The sequence below is a fragment of the Mytilus edulis genome, chromosome 13 (assembly GCF_963676685.1).
Source record: "Mytilus edulis chromosome 13, xbMytEdul2.2, whole genome shotgun sequence".
Lineage (NCBI taxonomy): Eukaryota > Metazoa > Mollusca > Bivalvia > Mytilida > Mytilidae > Mytilus > Mytilus edulis.
This window is the reverse complement of record NC_092356.1, coordinates 66,831,487-66,852,812: the sequence shown is the minus strand read 5'-3', so window position 1 is coordinate 66,852,812 and position 21,326 is coordinate 66,831,487. Positions and strand designations below refer to the sequence as shown.

Genomic DNA, 21,326 nt, shown 5'->3' with positions numbered 1-21,326 from the left:
ATCAGTGAACCGTAAAATTGGGGTCAAAACTATAATTTGGCATTTAAATTAGAAAGATCATATCATAGGGCACATGTATACTAAGTTTCAAGTTGATTGGACTTCAACTTCATCAAAAACTACCTTGACCAAAAACTTTAACCTGAAGCGGGACAGACGGACGAACGAACGAACAGACAGACAGACAGACAGACAGACAGACAGACAGACAGACGGACGGACGAACGAACGGACGCACAGACCAGAAAACATAATGCCCCTCTACTATCGTAGGTGGGGCATAAAAAAATATATAAAAAATCCAAATCATCGACATTGATTTTAGGTTTAAATTATTTAATCAAATGACATATTTTATTTCAAGAAAAGAACAAAGATCGACGATATAAGCTTTTCATTTAAAGAAATAGTAATGTGTAAAAGATATGAGTATTCGGTAAAGATTATTTTTTGCATGGACTGTGCACAAGCAAATCATTGGTATAGAAAAGTTGTCAAAATTGAAAAACATTGACCGAAACACTTCACTGAAAAACGTTTTGTGAGCCAACATCAATTGATAAACATGTCTATAGGAACATTCAAATAAAATAAGAAAATGTTCCTCGCTACCAGAACTAATATTGATTTTTAAACGTAAAATTCAATTTAATTTTGCATTTCGAAAATCTACCTTAACCTTATTTGCGTGAACGTGAACAACTCAGACATTACTCTGGTATGTTTCATAAAACTTCATTTCTTTAATCCACATAATGTTTGTAAAGTTTGAAGTGAATCACTCAAAGCAATCTCAAGTTAGCTGTAACATTGCGAAAAGATACAAGCCCACCACATCCATCCTTTTTGACCTACAATTTATTTCAAACCAAGTCATTTTCAAAAAGTAAACCCATATGAAATCGGCATTGAAATTTCTTTGGATAACAATAAATAGGTTGGGGCCGATCAGCCAATGAATTGAAATTGTACGTTTTATTTTGTGATTTAAAACTCCGATGTCAATTTATATTTTATAGTCAATAATTTTGAATTCTATCGAAAAATGCTACAAACCACAAATGGTTAAATGAAAGACAAACACTTTTGTTTACACTTTTTAATCTGGTAATTTATCTTATTCCTTTACTCCAGAAGTCACAGGGGAAAGCAAATACAATTTCAATATTTTTGAGACATTAAAGATTTATTTTCACTCATTTTATAATAAACAATTTGAGTGATAAACACTAATAAATCTTCCAATTAAACGAAAACTGCAATTTATTGTTTGTGTCATTTACGTCTGATCATCATGGTTGATTCTTTCAGCCCGATTAACTGACCTTTCCAATGATACCATGTCATTGCGGTTGTTTGCTGTCCATAATAAGGATTTCCTCTACTATATTGCCCGTTAAGATTTGTATAGGAACATGATCCTGCGTACCACCATGCACCCTGACATGTTGTTGAATAACCAGTATTTACATCCTTCGTTTGGAATGTGTGGCCATTATGATGCTGTAAGGAATCTCCTGTAGAAAACAAATACAAATATTAATGAAAGCATGCTTTTGTATAAAATGTTCGACTGTTTGATATATATTCACCCTGGTTGTTGATTTTAGATTAAAAAAAAATATAATATCAAGGTTATTATTATTGTAGTTCGACCTTTGTTTTAACGATACTTTTATATAAAAAGTAGAATCATAAAAGTAATGAACTCTGAGGAAAATTCAATACGAAAATTCCCTATGCAAATGGCAAAGTCAAAAGCTTTAACACATAAAAAAAAATGAATGGACAGCAACTGTCATATTCCTCACTTGGTACAGGCATTTCCTTATGAAGATGTAGAAGTGGTGAATGAAACTTGGTTTTATGGCTAGCTAAACCCCTCACTTGTCTGACAGTCGTATACTATTCCATTATATTGACAAAAAATGAAAAAAGTTAACAAATATACATTACAGGTAAAAATGACAATGACAGCTGTAAACTTTGTGTAATTATCTTAACCACTATAAAATAAAAAAATATATATTCCCCATTTCAATTTTCAATTTTAAAAATATAAACATGCATTAATCATGGCCCTATAACACAATGAAGGGATGTTTGAGTACAGAAACCAAAGAAACACAACAAGGCATGTCCGTTATGGAATAACCGTTCGTTTCCAAATGATATCGGATATGTTCCTTACGTCGGAACTACAATCCCCTTCCCTTTCATGAATGTGACCTACCGAATTAGACTATTTACCGGATTTATTATCTCATAAACAACACGGCGGGTGCCAAATATGGATCAGGATTTGCTTACCCTTCCAAAGCACCTGAGATCACCCCTAGTTTTTGGTGGGGTTCGTGTTGTTTATTCTTTAGTTTTCTATGTTTTGTCATGTGTACTATTGTTTTTCTGTTTGTCCTTTTCATTTTTAGCCATGGCGTTGTGAGTTTATTTTCGATTTATGAGTTTGACTGTTTTTGCTAATATGCTTTCGTCCCTCTCTTATATAGACAAAGCATATTAGCAAAAAAGCATATTAGCAAAAATGATAGACAAGAATACAATAACGGGATGTATAAGTACAGAGCCACATCAAACGGATATCACTAAAACAGACTAAACAGCGAAAGTTATATTCACAAAGACAAATAAAAGAATACAATAACATGTTATTAAAATTATAAACAACGTCAGTACACAGAATCTATACTCAGAGACCATCGTGTATTATTTGTGATATCTTCCAAAGATTTTTTTAGAATAAGGACGCGACGTTCTCTAACATACCAAAGGGTCATCAACTTACAGCTCCGACGCTGATGATGTCTTACAAAGTCTAAGTAGTTGTTGCATGTTTTGAATAACGAATAAGTTGGGCAATGTTTATCCCATATGCAGTGTGAAGTTGGTATATTGTATTTTAATAGGTGGGGGAATTTATAATTTCAAAAAGATTGTTGTTTCTATAATTTTTAGTTCTGGTGAGGTTTTTTAATTGAACCCAATCAGAAAAGAAAGTTTGGATTGTTGATGGAAAGAACATCATCAAAATTTCTGAATGCGAAATGAAATGACATGGCTTCTTCGGTTTTTTTGTTTTTGATAAGTGTTTGAAGGAACTCCTATTCATAGGAAAATAAGAAAGGATCTGCAAGGAAAGTCGCACAGTTCGTTCCCATACGAATGTCGACAATTTGTTGAAAAAGTCTACCTCCAAATTCAACAAATATGTTGTCAATAAGAAACTCCAACATACTGATCACTTGTTTCTCTGTGTAGCATGTTTTACCTTCCTGTTCATCATTAACAAAATATGCCGAATGGTATCTAAGAGTAATCATGAGTAATACCTTAATAGCGTATGCTACCATTTTAATGTTGAAAAGCATTGTTGATTTAAGAAATAATTCTTAACGAATATCACGGCCCAGGCCATGTGTAAATTTCCAACAATCTATGGCTTCCATGAATTATTTCGATTCTAATAGGACAACTACTATCATTAAAAATACTGAAGCGAGGGTGGGTATGCTGTGTGTGTGGCTGTTCTTTTTTACTCCCTGTCAGATAAAGCTCAAACATTCTAATAAATCTGTAACTTGCATGGATTATTTCGTGAACAACCGCTAGAAACAAATTTGTTTCATTCTTTTAATTCTCAAAACCAACAATTTCCATTTTAATTTACGTGTCTTTCTCGTAAGCTACCGTGAAATCCAAAGTTGACATTTCGTAACTAAGGAGCCGCCATGTTGACTTGCTGAAATCAGTAAATATGCGAATAATGCAATAGAATGGAAAATTAAACAAAACCTACCTTGAAAATCAATTTTAATACAATAGTATACGACATTTCGATGATTCACGTAACAGAAAACTTTCAACTCTAGTGTTTTCATTTGTATGACGTCATGTTTTGAAATAACTTAAATGCACCAAAAACATTAATAGACTTTCGCGGAATTTTATTTTATTTTTATCTTGTAGGTTTCTCCAAACTCTTGTGCATAATTTCTTTTTGTTATGCATCTGAATAAGAATAAAAGTTATTTTGTCTTTTTTAATTGCAATTTTAAAAACAATAAAATAGGCAAAGAGTTTGCAAATAGGTTTCAATACATGTGGATTTACGTGGGAAGTATATTGTAACAGCCATTATTATATACATCTCGGAGTCTGCGCTAAGTATAGATATATCGAGAATTTTATCACAGTGTTGTTTACAAAGCGAAAGAAGCACGTCATATTAGAATATTTCTTTTAGACGATTTTTCAATTTCACATGGGGAATTGTGGTATACAGAGTTGGAAATTCAAAAGTTTTGACAGAACTAATTTCAGAAAAAGATCCAAATATGAGATGAATTTTACTAAATTTTAGAATGTACATATTTTTCAAAAGAAAGGAAAGAATGTATAGATGAAAAATTCTATACCAAATAAAGGCAACAGTCGTATACCGCTGTTCAAAACTCGTAAATCGATGGGCAAAAAACAAAATCCGGGTAATAAACTAATACTGAGGGAAACGCAATAAATATGTACAGGAGAACAACGACACAACATTAAAATGTAACACACACAAAAACGGACTAGGCATTAGACAAAATTCGATGAGAATAGCAAATATAACATCAAAACCAAATACACTGATACTCTAAATTTTAAAGGAGTTATGAATTTTTCAAAAAAATCAAAACTTAAAAAGCTGTGTAAGCTCATTAGAACCATACATAGGGAAATGGATTCTCTCTGATAAAATGTAAGCCTTCAAACCTATGCATTCTTTTCTTCTCTATTTGATGTTACCTCACCATATGTATTATAATATTATTATACATGTATGTCTATGTGTTTCTGTATAACAATTGTATCAACATAGGTTCTTCAGAATACAATATATATATATATATATATGGAAAACAACACGTTTAATAACATGTATGTTTGGAATTAATGTAGTAAGTCCCAAATAAATACACAAAAAACATATGGTCTCGAGAATACCCGATGGAGGTAATTTGTGAAACTCGAATGAGAGTGTTTTGCCAACAAACAGTCAACAGTCCTATTGAAACCAACTGGGTTTCCTATCACGCGCCAATTGTTTCGTAAGTTTGTAATTTATAGTAGGCACATTTCATACAGGTGCTACTTATATTATGATATTCAAACACTGCGACTTCTTTACTGTAACTTCTTTATTGCAGCTATCCCATGCAACTGCAAACTTAAAGATACTGCAAAAATAATTAAATCTTCTACTATAAGAAGATGTGGTATAATTGCCAATAAGACCTATAGGTCACCTTACGGCCTTCAACAACGAATAAAGTCCATATTGTACTGGCCATAAAATTTTATCTTGACATTCATGAAATGTCACTGAGAGTTGGGTTTGAACAAAATCTTTCGACAAAAGATATTGCTTCAAAGTTCACTAGGTGAAATTCTTTCTTCAGAAGACAAAAAGAGCATCTACGTGAATAGTATTGATATCAAAGTTGATAAGGTATTCTACAGCTTGTGTTTTCCATCATGATGGTATTGACAACAGAAGGATGAAAGTTTCAAAACCAAGAGTTTATAAATTTACAATTATATATATTCAAAAGTTAAATATTTGGATGATCGTAAGAAAATATCAGTATTATACAGGGATCTCCACGAATGACAATATACTGATGGAGGAACTTTCACAATGACAAAAACCCGCGCCTGTGTTGTGATCAAACGTTTCTTGGTATTTCATTCCTCCATTGCTATGTAAGGAATGGTGAACAGACTCATCTATTGCTTATTATATTTATTCCATTATACAATTACCAATATGATCATTAACTTTTATTTGTAACAATTCTAATGTCAAGCCTACAAGACCCCCGATAGTCAAGAAGGACAACAAGCAGTCATGTTTGGTCCAAAGTCGTTTTCTGGCTAATTTTGTAATTGTACATGACTAAAACATTGGGGTGACATTTTTCACTGTAAAATTCAGATGTCATTATCCAGTATCGAGGATTTGCATCATCAACAACAAGATGTTTTGAACCTATTTTATAAAACGTTGAAGAAAGATTTGGAGGACAAACGTTTACAACTTAAATTGTTTAAATAAAGTCAATTCGTCATAGATGATCAAGGTTATACATTTTTATTAATTTCCTGTTTACAAAACTTAGAATTTTCGAAAAACTAAGGATTTCTTTATACCAGGTATAAATTACCTTATCCGTATTTGGCACAACTTTTTGGAATTTTGGATCCTCAATGCTCTTCAACTTTGTACTTGTTTGGCTTTATTAATATTTTGATTTGAGCGTCACTGATGAGTCTTATGTAGACGAAACGCGCGTCTGGCGTACTAAATTATAATCCTGGTACCTTTGATAACTAATTATACTCAATTTGTCATAACCATAATCCTTCCCTTTTTCCTTGTAAACGACATTACCGAAAAAATATGACCAGTAACAAGAGTGGAATAAGAGGTGTTTATTCACAATTTGTGTTGCCCATTTTGCTAAATAGGCGATTTAAGTGCAGTCTATTGAGTATTGTTTATTTTATTTTCTTTGGTTTTTTTAAGAGCATACTTTTTATCGGTTTTCCTTAAAACAGAGATGAAAGATACCAAGGGACATACGCTCATAAATCGAAAACAACCTGAGAAAGAGGTTTTTAACATGTTTGTACAATATTACCAGCTGTTCCAGAATATCCACCGACTGCAAGCACGTATTTGCTACTTTCATCCCCAATTATAAGTGTTGAATACTCAGCATAGGCAGTTAATCCATTCCAATCCTTTAACTCAACACGTAACTCATGAGGCCCACTAGAGGATATGTAGTGGATATTATCATTTCCTGCATTTAAATGATAAAAAATAGCAGAATGATTTAAAACATAACCTGTATTTATTCCGTTCTTTTTTACTTAAAAAAAATGCCTGTACCAATTCAGGAATGTGACAGTTGTTATCTATTCGTTTGATGTGTTTCAACTTTTGATTTTGCCATTTGATTACGTTTTTCTTCTTCCTAAGGGTTTGGTATTTTACTTTTTACATAATCATAATACTAGGGTGATCTTCAAGTGAGTATACATTTTGCAAACATACACCATGTTTAAATTGTAAATTCAAATATATTACGTACTGCGTTTGTTTTGACAGTAAAATTGTAAATTGACACGATAGCAAGGCACTTTTTCATTATGTCGATTTTGAAAATAGAGTTGAATAGTTTTGCATGGCGAATAATTGATGCACACGAATCTAACTATGTTTGGTGATTTTTAAAAAAACACAAATGTGTACAAACACCGACATTGTCTTACCGAGCCAATGATTGCCCTCCACATCTCCGAATCCAGATTTGTAATCTGACCAGCCTCTGTAAAAGTTTACTGTGCTACTTTGCCTTCTCTGTATAACCTTTAAAACGGAAATGGATAATATCAATAATTGTTTGGCTAATAACAATACGCCCCCTAAAAAAAACCAAATAAAAAACAGACATCATAACAGGACTTGCATTTGGATTAGGCTTCTAGTTTTGGGTCCATTTTAGTCTAAAATAAGGAATTAAAAAATACTAAATGGTGCTTAACATTTGAAACACAAGCAATCTAACAATAATATACAAATTTTGCTTGTGATTTGTCACACCAATGACTAAATAAGTAATTATACATGTTAGTGGTTAGACTTACCGTCCATTTTTCACTTTCTTTTATGACACAATATACTTTAACTGGGGACGGACTTCCGATTGGCCTTACAATATATGCACCATCCCAAGCAGATTGGACGTCTTCACATTCAGTTTGTTGCACTAGAACAAAAGACCCCAATATGACATTAAATGTATGTAATAAAACAAATCCACAATAAAATATTTTAAATGTTTCAATTGTAAGCAAGGAAATCTCACCAATGGTACTAGGCTGATAGTTTTATACGCCAGACGAGCGTTCCATTCACAATTAATTAATTCATAACGCTTGAATAAAAAACTTACAATGCTTAATAAAATACTATGTCAAAAACAATTGAAGTCTAAAATCTCCGAAAGGTTTTTCTCAATACAGAAAGACTTATCTATTCCTTCAGAAGTGCTAAGTACACCAATCAATGAACATATTGATGAGAAAAACAAAGTAGTAATGTCACTATGCGTGCAATATCAGAGAGAGTTAGCTTTTGTTTATTTGTTTTGTTATATTCATTTACATTTTTTTGTATCCAGTTTATACATACTTAAATATGTATTTTCATATTTATGAGCCTCAGATTACTATCTACTGAACTCACCGCATGTATGACCATTCCAATATGCAGTATCAAAGCACACACAGTTGTTTGTACAAGTGTACTCCTTCATACATTCTGAATGATTACTGCATAAACTGTTATATCCTTTTCCTGTATTTTTGTACATAGATATGAGTATAAATTATATGTAATAAAAGAAGACTTTTTCCATAGACTAATTCTTTTTAATTAAACAGGCAATATGTACAATAAAACTGTAAAACATTTGTTGAACTGGTGTTCATTATAAATCATGTGTACTTTCTTTTAATTTTTATTATAAAGATAAACAATGTCATACATCGTAACATACCCTACCATCGTTTAAACTTATGCGATTCCCTCATGCAATTAAAAATCGAAATTTGTGTCTTTCCAAAGGACAGAAAAACATTTAAATATCGGTAAATTATTGTAGCCTACATTCCATGATAGTTTGACAGCAGGTATTTTCAAACGTTTATCATACTTTGAGTCATCACAAGATAAATTACAAATTGCGATATTGTAACCTTTCATTTACCAGTGTGTTACATTAAATGTCTGATGTTTTTTGGTGGGGTTAGATAATTACATTAATATTGCAACCGTGAACACATACTCATTTCATTTACTATTCATGCTATGATTAAAATCAAAACAATACTTTACGAATTTAGTTGAGCCTGAACCGCTCCTTAATCTAAAAACTAAACTTGATCAATAATCGATGAGCTTGATGGTTAGGGTTATCAAGGAGCATCTTTTAGATTTTGGAAAACTTGATCAGGTAAAGTATTTTTTATTGATGCAGCACACAATTGTTCCAAATTCAATTCGTAAGACTATGTATAATAAGCATAAACAAAAACTAACGTTTGACACAATATTGTCCATCCCAGTAGTCTGTTTCACAACACACACATACATTATCTGTGCACTGTAAGGTGTCACCACATTCCGTTGGAGATTTGCACGTTCCATTCAATTTGGTTTCTAAAACATAATGCCTTATGTTTACTATATTTATATTAAAACAATATCTATTAGTTTTTTCATACTACAAGTATCATGTAAAGGTGTTCAAATAAGTGTTACAAACGATCATTGAGCTTTACCAGATACCCATGACAGTAAATTTGAACATATATGTTTAGCAAGTACATACCAATGGTTTAAAACATTTTAATCCATGTGAACTGTAGCACATTATATAGTCAGTGTACTCTTGATAACGGTAAAAGAGGGATGAAAGATACCAGAGGGACAGTCAAACTCATAAATCGAAAATAAATTGACAACGCCATGGCTAAAAAAGAAAAAGACAAACAGACAAACAATAGTACACATAACACAACATAGAAAAAAAAAGAATAAGCAACACGAACCCCACCGAAAACTACCGGTGATCTCAGGTGCTCCGGAAGGGTAAGCAGATCCTGCTCCATATTTGGCACCCGCCGTGTTGTTTATGAGATAACAAATCCGGTAAATAGTCTATTTCGGTAGGTCACATTCATAAAAGGGAAGGGGACGTAAGGAACATATCCGATATCATTTGTGAAACAGTCAACCAAATCCAGATGGCGTCCGTAAAATTTACGAAGGGATGATTTCAACTTCACCATTTTGAACTCTTGCTTTAATAGCTTCCTTGTGAGCAGCCACCCTCTATCAAGAAAATCATGATAGGAAATGCAAGTAAGGGAATATCGTATCAATTGGGAGATATATACCTCGTTTGCCGGTGCTGCTGGAATGGTGCTACTTAGAAATGGAAAGGTCACAATTGGAAAGCTGAAATCAACTCTTTTGTCGTAAAGTTTTGTTTAAACCGACCCTCGTTGTCAATTTCTAGATGTAAGTCAAGATATGAGGCCGACTTAACTGTATCTGTAGTATCTGTAGTATCTTTAGTATTTGTAATCGTACAAACAATCAGGAAAATGGCAGTTTTTATCAAATTTGCCAAAATGTATGTTGTTGGTTTTTTTTGTTTTTTTTAGAAGTTCTGTGTTTTCGGAATTTTGTTCTCTCAATGCTCTTCATTATTATACTTGTTTGGCTTTCTTCTAATTTTGATCTGAGCGTCACTAATGTGTTTTTGTAGACAAAACGTGCGTCTGGCGAATCAAATTATAAGCCTAGTACCTTCTACAACTATTTGTTGTTATATATGCTGTTTTCCTCTTTAAGTTGATATTCCTTAGTTTTGGTTGGTGACCTGGGTTTGTTTTCGCTAAATCGATTTATAACTATTGAAAAGCTGTATAGTACTGTTGCCTTTATCTAACACAGTTTTAATGCCTGTAAATTCAGTGGTTGTCGTTTGTTTATGTGTTACATATTTGTTTTTCGTTCATTTTTTTTTACATAAATAAGGCCGTTAGTTATCTCGTTTGAATTGTATTACATTGTCTTATCGGGGCCTTTTATAGCTGACTATGCGGTATGGGCTTTGGTCATTGTTGAAGGCCGTACGGATACCTATAGTTGTTAATGTCTGTGTCATTTTGGTCTTTTGTGGATAGTTGTCTCATTGGCAATCATACCACATCTTCTTTTTTATATCTTCATTATATTGTTCATTTCCAATTTCAGATTTACGAATATTGTTTTGGGAATGGGCTTGTAGAGTGTTCCACTTATATTTTTGGTTATGTTTATGTGTAAAATTGCAAAAATATCGTGATATTGGATATTTGTCGTTCTCTTCTTCTCTTTTCATTTAGAACAGTTTGTAAGTGTAGCTTCTTTTTATTAGAATTTCCTTTATGCTATTCATTTCTCTGAATTAATGATATTTCAAACTTGTTTTTTTTTCTTTGAATAACGAATATATAAGTTTACTTTAACATTAATCTGTCGTACTTAAGACACACAAAGACCCGTTCCAAAAGTCTGTAGCTGGACATTGACAGATATCGCGAGCACAATACAGAGTTTGCTGGCATTCCCTTGTTTCCAAGCATTTCTTGCTGACATCTTTTCCTGAAAATGGATAAATAAATGATTTTTGGTCCAATATATTAATATGAACAGTGATGACAGAATTTATCTCCAAAAATACCATTTCTCAATTCCCGGCACTCCATTCCTCCAAAATAAACTATATACTTAAATGAAAAACCACAATGAAAGAGCGCAGACTACAAGAAAGTCAGCCAAAGTTAAAGCACAGCATGTGATGGGGACTTACAAGGTTTTCTGACAACACACACTCGTGTGAATCGTTAGACCGGACACACCATAGAAAACACCTACACATTTCATCTCCAACAGGTGGACTCTAAGATGTAAAAAAAAATATGTGTCCATATGAAATCATGTCCCGCTCGACATCTTCTTTGAACACAGAAACTATTATCATAATCGTAATTTGGCTTGACAATAATATCATAAAAAAGCTCACTCAATAAAAAACATTAATCATAATAATGTTAAGAAAGCAGGATTCAAATGATATAACTATGACAGAAAGCTTTCTAGGATAGCAGCAGTTGTTTATTGTGTCCAATTAATGGAAAAATAAATTTATAAAACAATCAGAAAATAATCCTTGCAGGTTTCAAAAATTCTAATCATAACGTTTACTTTAAATCAGAATTGTTTCAGGAAGACCATTAAAAATTTAGACGTAAAAAGAAACTTCTTCAAAGAGTAAATGACCATTTTTGTCTATTTGAAATTGGAAATGTAACATGTGTTTTAGCTTTAAACATTTACATTTCATAATGGACTTCTAGTTTTCAATTTTCCTTTGAGTTCAGGAGTTTAGCTGTTTTACTTTTTACATTAGAAATTACCTTTCCCGATAAATTCTAAATGGAAAATTAAGATGCTGTTATAGACAACGAAGGGTTTCGGAACTATCAGAATTGGTTCATCATTTTCATTTCACATGGCTTTGAATAAAAAGGTTTTTATTGCTGAACTCTATGAATCAAATATAAATGACTCATGTCGTAAAATATGACATGTAAAGTAATAAATCAAACTGAAACAAAAGCTGTATTTTTAAAAGACTTTTACTTACTTGTCTCGCATCGAGACCCATTCCAGTACTCTATGTCTTTACAGTCACACAGCGACTCTTTACAGTGAAGATTGTCTGCACACTCCATTGAATCATTACATGACACCATTATTGTTTTCCCTAAAATAAAAATAAAACAGCATGATATTTTTGTTTAAATTTGTTACTGCTTATAAGTCAAATGTACATTTTTTTATGCAGTTCGTCTGGCTAAGTCTTTGGGTTTTCTATGTTGTGTTTTGTTAATTCTTGTTTTCGTTTTCTGCAATGGCATTGTCAGTTTGTGTAGTTGTGGCTCTCTGTTGAATAGTATTTTTCGTCATTTTTTATTGACTTTTTATTTTTCAATTTATATATGTTTCTTCATTTTTGCTTGATTCAAATCAGTTTTAAAGTTCTATTTGAATATCATTTACTGCATGTTGAGATGTCCTTAAAACAATAAACCCTCGCCCACTCTCTTTACGTCCGATTTTTATTCACGCTCTGCTAAATTCCTACTACTGTGAATTCATTTATTTTTGTGGGAACACATTTTCGAGGTTTGAAAAAACTTGCACTATCGTGGATATTTGATTTCGCGGTTTTGGCAAAGTCTGCATACATTCCTTTTGAAAATTTGTAATTCGTTGAACATACATGTATCCCTTGAATCCCCAAAAACTGGTATCCAACTATTATTAATGAATCCACAGTATAATTACTTAAACTACACTCCAAGCCATCCCAGTAGTGTGTATCTTGACAAATACAGCGGTGTTTGGTACATTGGAAATTCTCTTTGCATTCATTTGTTGACATGCAGGATTCATCTTTTCGTCTCCCTGTTTAAAAACAAAATTTAATTATTTCATCTAAGTTATCGTTTATCATTTTCATATTGTTTAATTGACAAGAAACGACATAACATATCATTAGATGATTTTGTGAAGGAAATTCATCGCTCAGTTGCTGTTGTAAAATTGCAATCATCTGATACAATTTACTTCAAATTCCCCTTTTTTTTACTCAAATGAACAAATTATTTAAAGGACAGGGTTGATAGAAGTTTGATGAACATAAGTTGTAAGTCAGGATCTCGTTTTACAGTGGTAGTATGTTGTTGTGGTTCATTTAAATGGAGAATTGTCTCTTTGGCACTCATACCACATCTGTTTATTTATATTAGACAGAAATTTAAACTGGTTTATAAGAGGTATATATAAAGTTCAAATGGAAATGAATGGCTACTCTGCAAGTGGTGCATCATATCACAACTGATACCATTCACCTTTTACTTCTGGGTAACTAATTCCATTTAACTTCATACTTTGTCTGAACCTTTTAACTTTGTTAATTGGTTTTCGTAGGCAAAACGCGCGTTTAGCGTACTAAATTTGAATTTTGGTATCTGTGAGTTTGTTTAATTTAATTAGTCATTTTATCATTCATGTAACCCACATTTATCAAGTTCGTTCATTTTTAATAACTTTTTTTATTATTTTTTATTACTTTTAATACAGGTTGTTCCGTGCCAGAATTGTGACTCATCGCAACGACATGTTCCTTCACTGCAACGTAATGTATCTTTACATTCAACAGATGATTCACAATTAGTATGCAGGTCTTTCTCTGCAAATCAAAAGAAAAAAAGAATATATAACAGTAATACATTTCAAACTAATGTAGTTATAAGTAAAAATTGATTGCACTTTGTCAGTTAAAACTAAAATCACAAAAATACTGAACTCCGAGGAAAATTCAAAACGGAAAGTCCCTAATACACACTCTTCACGAGGTTGCATAATCGTTTCATATTGTAGTTTTGTTAAATTCATCGTTGAGGATTGATTTTATCACATTCACATTATGTATTGGAATATAGTTCATCTTCTCCATATCCTATTGTTTCTTAAAACGTACAAAAAGGGTTAAGACTTTAATAATTTAGGAGGTACAAAATGTATATGAAAGAGTAATACTTAGCTAATAATTCAATACGTGATTTTCCACATGCCCATGTATTGACAACTGAGCGGATCATATCATTCATAGACTATAATTATAATAGCAATTGAATTGTAACCAAGTAGAGGAATACATAATGTTATTACGAAAGTACAATACCATACTTACTAGTGAGACATTTATTGTCGTTCAAGTATTTAGTAGTAGGACAGCGACACGTACTCTCCAAACAACGGAGACCTTCCTGACATTCATTTTCAATCTTGCATGACATTGTCACTGAATTTCCTTGAAATATAAATACATTGAGTCTTATTTGTCACAAACTCTGAAATGTGCTCTGAATTTGCAGACTTTATGTATCCCCCTTGACTAAAAATATATTTAACGTAAATAAATATACCTTTACAAATACAAGGTGTCGATTGAGGAAATTAATTTACATGTATTTTCAACTCTCCTACGTGAGTATTTTCTTTATGGTTTTGAATTAATTATGAAAGTATTATATTGACCTGATCAACTAATCCTACCCCCCTTAGTCCTTATAAGCCATTAACAAAAGAGTGATCAATAAAATTTTCATCTAGAAGCCTCTGGCATTCGTTAGTCTTGTATGATTTTTAATTTTAGTTTCTTGTGTATAATTTTGAGTTTATCATGACGTCCTATATCACTGAACTAGTATACATGTTTGTTTAAGGGTCAGCTGAAGGACGCCTCCGGGTGCGGGAGTTTCTCGCTGTATTGAAATACAATTGGTGGCCTTCGGCTATTGTCTGCTCTATGGTCGGGTTGTTGTCGGTTTGACACATTCCACATTTCCATACCAATTTTAAGTGTTTTTCCTTAGCAATACTCACTTTGCGTGCAGTAAATTTGATTCCAGTAATCATTTGTAGAGCATTGACATTTATTTAAATTGCACTGAAGAGTGTCGCTGCATTCCAAATGAGTGCTACAACTGGATTTAATAGTCTTTCCTGCATTGTGTAAAGGAGACAATCATATAATTATCATTGATAAAACATAACAATTAAATTCCAACACTGAAACTGTTTCTTGAAACTTTACCATTTCGTCCATTTCGTCGAAGAGTAAGACAATTGCATGCGTTTTAGTTTGTAACTCGTTTTTTTCCTCTATCGATTTATGAGTTTCGAACAGCGGTATACTAATGTTGCCTTTATTTAAGACGTGCACACAAACTTGAAAGCTAATTATATATGATCTGTCGATTCTTTTAATAAACATTTGATGTTTAACAAACGACATGGTTGTATTTAGATGATGATAAAATATACTTTCATTAGAAATATGTATTTCACAAATATTTGACGTTGGTTACTGTTAGCACATCGTGTCAATCAGTAGCATTATAACATCTTGAACAGATATTATATACTACATATTAGATACTTCGATTAGTTTAATTGAGGTCTGAAGCTGGTATGTCAGTAACTGCTAGTATTCCTTTGTTTATTTATGCATCATTGTCATTTTGCTTAGTTTCTTTTGTTACCTATTCTGACGTCGGTCTCGGACTTCTTTTATATTGAATTATACTGTGGGTTGAGATCTTACAAAACATGTTTAACCCCGCTGCATTTTTGCGCCTGTACTAAGTGAGGAGCCTTTGATCTGTGATAGTCTTCTATGTTTTTTTTTAATTTTAGTTCATTTTATGTTTTAGAGTTTAATATGACGTCCACTTTCACTGAACTAGTCCACAATATTAAATAAGAAAGCTGAGGACCACCTCCGGATGCGGGTTTTTCTCGTGCGTTGTAGACCTATTGGTAGCCTTTGGCTGTTGTCTTCTCTTTGGTCTGGTTGTGGTCTCTTTGACATATTCCCAATTTCCGTTCTCAATTTTATCACATTAATAACAGAAATATATATCTCATAACATATGTTAAAATTGACACTAAATACTATAAATAAAGGCAACAGTAGTATACCCTGTTCAAAAGTCTTACTTTAAGAGAAAACAAAGGAACAATCGTCTAATTTCTAAATCAAAAATTATCATCCACAAAGTCACTAGATACTTGATGAATTATTGAGAAGAAGTAATTGATGTTCAGATGTTGATACCCAACATCAGCATGAGATAGCATAACAACTAAATAATACGTTAAACTGAAACAGAACACACATAAATATAATATATTTCTTTGTTTTTGCTACAAAATCAATTAATGGAAAAGACTGTACCGAGTCAGCAATATGACAGTTGTTTTTCATTCGTTCGAGCTCTTTATTTTGTCATTTAATAGGGGACTTTCCGTTTTTAATTTCCTTGGAGTGGTTTTGTTGCTATTTTAATTTTTAAACTGTATATACTTAATAAGCATGAAGAACCATTCCAGTAGTCTGAGCTGAAACATTGACATCTTTGTCTGTAACAATGCATGGGATCTTTGCATTCCTCTCTGGATGCACAGCTTTCAAACACAACTTTCTCTATAAATATAATGATGTTATTGGTTTACTTTTTCGTACAATAATTTGTACGAGCTAATCGACCGTTATGGAATATCCGTTTCTTAGATGATAGCGGATATGTTATATATGTCGTAACTACAATCCCGTCCCATTTATCACGAATGTGACCTACTATTTAGACTAACTACCGGGTATGACATGAGAAACACGACTGATGTCACATATGGAGCAGGATCTGATTACACCTCGGGAGATCCAGAGATCACCCCTAGTTTTCGGCGGGAGTCGTGTTACTGAGTTTTAAGTTTTCTATGTTCTGTTTTATGTAAGTCATTGTTTGTCTGTTTGTCTGTTTGCGGTTTTATTTTTCTACCATGGCGTTTTCAGTTTAATCTCGGCTATAATGAGGTAGAAATTCCCTTTGGTATCATTCTATTGAAATGATTGAAAGAAGATTTTAAAAGAATTGATATAATTTTATATTTAAAACTTTGGTTTCATTTCATCATTTAATCAACAAGTTCTATGGATTTTCCCCTTTTAAATTTCCCTTAGAGTTCGTTTTTTTATTAATACTTTTATACTAGAACATGGTAACTTATATATCTGTCTCTATTTCAGACCTACTAGAAACACATTTGTCACCATTCCAGAAGTCTGTTTCCCTACACTGACACGTGGAATTTGAGCATTGCAGTAATTCAACGCATTCATTCGAAGAACCACACGTCTGTCTCCATGTTTTCTCTGAAAATAAAATTCTAATTTTATTATAATTTACTTCAGTTTGTATTTTTTTTTTATCCAAAATGGAATCCCGTAAAGAATTAAGGTTTGATAGTTTCTTTTGAAAACGTCAGGTGACACTGAAGCTCAGTTTACTCTCCTTTGTGTTGGTTTCTTCTTCGAAATGCGTAGTTTTTTAATGAATTATTGTCAGCACATAAAATGTTTTCCTGAAAACCATTATCAATTAGGCTGTAGACAAAATGTTTAAAAATTCAAACATACATGTATTAAAACGTTTGAAATCATTCATAGAACATTATTCAGTCATCAGAAACCAACTAATATGTTGATAATCCGTTTTACTTTGCACTTTATATCCACACTGAACAATCGTCTAAACTTTTTTTGAATGTCAACACCGATTTAATTTAGTTAACTTTAATACTCACTGTTATAACAATTTGTACCATCCCAGTATAAGTAGGCCTCACACTGACACGTTCCATCACGACACAAAAGTTTACCGTAACATTCATTTGACGTGTTACATGGTGCACTGATGTTTGTTCCTGAAAATATACAACATTGGTATGTTTAAAATATATCTAAACAATCCAATGTATTTAGTTACACTTTTGACTTTTGTCTAGCCCAAGACTGTATGCATTCTTTTTGTCGAGCAACTGCAATATTTTTTCAAGGAGGCGACTTATTAGTGATGTTACATTCCGCCTTCGACGTTGGCGGCGTCACATTGAGTGAATTGTACTTTGCTGATTACAGAACTTACGGTTAATCTCAGCATATAGAGTCTGGTTGTTCATTTTTTTAAGACTTTGCCAAATCTTCATTGAAATTTGATTTAACTTGTACAGAAGCTTTTCATGATCAAATTAAAGTATCTTGAGCAAATAAATGGACTGGTTGTATAGTAAGCATTAACTGACAGTCATACGTTTAAATGTTTTTCAGACTTCATTTTATATTTTAATCCTTTATGGAATAAGAATAAGAAACTTCTTCAAGATCAAAAAATAAATATCTGATCAATTGTTTTATTAATTTTCTCGAATTTTACAGATAAATAGACTTTTTAGCGGTCAACATAACTCTTTTACCCTGACATCAGCAAGGGAAGGATTGACACACTGTTCATTATTAGTATTGCTAATATTATAGGTTACACTGTTAGTTCAAATGTTAAATACATATTCATTTGTATCCTATGAGAATTATTTATAGTTCATTTAAATCGGACAAATTCTGATTCGTATAGGTCTGTTACACACTTACTTGGAGAACAAACATTTCCTGTCCAGTAGTCTTCCTCTGCACAACGACACTTGCCGTGAATACAATACAACGTTTGACTGCATTCCAGAGTGTCATCACACGCAGTAAATATCTGAGTTCCTGTTCAAAAGGATAATGATAATACAATTTGATGCGTTAAGATATTATATAAATCTTGAGAACAAGCAAAAGGAAACTAATAATATACAGATGACAATAGCATGAAAATAAACTGTTAAAATAAAGTTAACAAGTAATTTTAACGTGACGGTACCCAAATTGCACCTATTTTGACAGTTTTTTCACCTACGTTTTTTTATGATAAAGACAAAAATTTCCATTCTGTGTTTATTTTGTAGTCGTATCCTTCTTTATTATATAGGTACACCAATTTGATTTTTAATCCATATGGAATCATAGAAAAATTGGTCTAAACTGACCTCCAAACCATCAATGATTCTGAAATGAGGAGTACCCAAATTGCATCCATGCTTAAATTCGCACTGTCAAAATTCTAATAACAGAACTTTTGTTTAATTTCTTCAAATATTTTGAACAATTGGATATTAGTCCAGGCTTACTCTTTCGCTTTTTTTAAATGGATACTTGTAACATATTGTATTTTATCATTTTAAAAAGATGACGTTTTGATGACGTCGCATCGCGACGTTTCAGTACATTTTGCCTTTTCAGTAAACACTTCATCTGTTGATGAATACTGTGAACGTTTTGTGCATATCTAAATAGTTTTACCTATGTTGAAAGATGTGCATAGTATCAAATCATAAAAATACAAATTGTTTACGGTCTTTAGGAAATCTTGTAAGATTATTTTTACTATTTTGGCTTAATAGGTTCAATTTGGGTACTCGGTGCAATTTGGGTACCGTTACGTTAGATGTCAAAATATGTAACCAAGATACCTATAAGGTGAACTCAAATTTATATTACCTTAGCCACTATCGCGAAAAATCTGTTTGAAAGTGAAGCACATAAAGCATCTCTAAATAAAAACATAAAAAAGTAGTCCAAAGTTAATCGGACCTGCGAAAAAACATGTTTAGGTCAGCTTGCGTAATTGATTGATTAATAGATTGATTGGTTGATTGGAAGACTGCAACACATGTAAAATTAATATTCATGGAGATAACATTTTCAGAAGATATGTTATGGATAACCCCTGCTTTATACAAGACAAACAAATAGAGTCGGTGACTCTTTTCACAAAACAGCTTACGTTTAAGATTGATCTTAAGTCATACAGTACTGAAATGCTGCAATGGTTTGCATCTGTCCTAAGTCAGGAATCTGATGTTCAGTGGTTGTCGTCTGTTTATATGGTTCAATAGTGTTTCTCGTTTCTCGTGTTTTTATATTGATAAGACCGTTAATTGTTTTTCCCGTTTGAATGATTTTACACTAGTACTTTTTGGGGCCCCTTATACCTTAATTGCGGTGTGAGCCAAAGCTCCATGTTGAAGGCCGTACCTTGACCTATAATACTTTACTTTTATAAATAGTTACTTGGTTGGAGAATTGTCTCATTGGCACTTATACCACATATTCCTATATTTATGACTTGCAAATATTTTACTCTTAATGTTATTTATGAAAAAAGCTGCAGAACTTTATCGATCTTAATTTATAATGAACGTATTTCTGTTTGCGTACACATGCATTACTCTGACTCCAAATCAAATTGTCCAGTCGTTGAATACCCCTTTATGTCTTGGTGAAACATAACATTTCAATTTTAAAGTCTTTGATATGTAACAATTCCAATTCTAAATTACTTGATTTGGACCCTCCAACTTTATAAGTATTTAACTCAGCCACCATTTATAGGTGACTCGCGTTCCCAATTCAGGATTCTGTAATTGAATGATTGTATTTTGTTTTTGTTTATCATATCGTTTTTTTGTTTATTGCTTTGTACATTAATATTTTGTTAAATTGTTTTTTTGGTTGAACCACTGTACTGGGAGGATTAGAACAATTACAACACTACTTTACCTGTCAACTATTCAAGAATATTCTTTCAAATATTGTTAACCAAAAAAACTCCAAGGAAAATTCAAAACGGAAAGTCCCTAATCAAATGGCAATTCAAATGATCGAACACATCAAACGAATGGACAACAACTGTCATATTCCTGACTTGGTACAACAACACGAACCCCTTCAAAAACTGAGGGTGATTTCAGGTGCTCTTGAAGAGTAAGCAGATCCTGCTACCCATATAGCACCTGTCGTGTTTCTTATGTTATTACAAAGTCAGTAAATAGTCTAATTCGGTAGGTTACATTCGTGAATTCGTAATACAAGCTATAACAAATTATTAAACTACCTTTAGTCGTGTCAGTAGGACTTCGCTTTTCCCTTGAAGCAAACGGTCCGATTTTACCAATGCATGCAGTCAGGATTGTTAAAAGCAACATCCACCATGCACGCGACATTTTAAAGAATTACAGGGAAGGAAATTATATTATAACATATATTAGATGATAACAATTTACGAAGGTTAAATAGGGAGAGACGAAAAAGATTTCTTTATTTTTTTATCATCTCGGATAACAATTG

General features: G+C 32.4%; 1 protein-coding gene across 2 annotated transcripts; it reads right to left on the bottom strand.

Moving 5' to 3' along the window:
• Positions 1-960: 960 nt before the first annotated feature.
• Positions 961-21,266, bottom strand: LOC139500682 (uncharacterized). 2 transcript variants are annotated; one of them, XR_011658332.1, is made up of 18 exons: positions 21,094-21,266; positions 18,747-18,866; positions 17,903-18,022; positions 17,352-17,471; positions 16,623-16,742; positions 15,140-15,259; positions 14,445-14,564; positions 13,821-13,940; positions 13,034-13,153; positions 12,330-12,449; positions 11,165-11,284; positions 9,170-9,289; positions 8,315-8,425; positions 7,714-7,835; positions 7,339-7,435; positions 6,702-6,866; positions 1,178-1,517; positions 961-1,048 (listed from the first exon to the last, which is right to left on the bottom strand). XR_011658332.1 is itself a non-coding variant. In XM_071289478.1 (17 exons), exons 1-17 carry the CDS (start codon positions 21,200-21,202, stop codon positions 1,276-1,278), a joined length of 2,166 nt encoding a protein of 721 aa, XP_071145579.1. In that variant the 5' UTR covers positions 21,203-21,266; the 3' UTR covers positions 1,085-1,275. The 2 variants fall into 2 exon arrangements, 1 of the variants encoding a protein (XP_071145579.1); XM_071289478.1 differs by lacking the exon at positions 961-1,048 and having other exon boundaries at positions 1,085-1,517.
• Between the last annotated feature and the right edge of the window lie 60 nt (positions 21,267-21,326).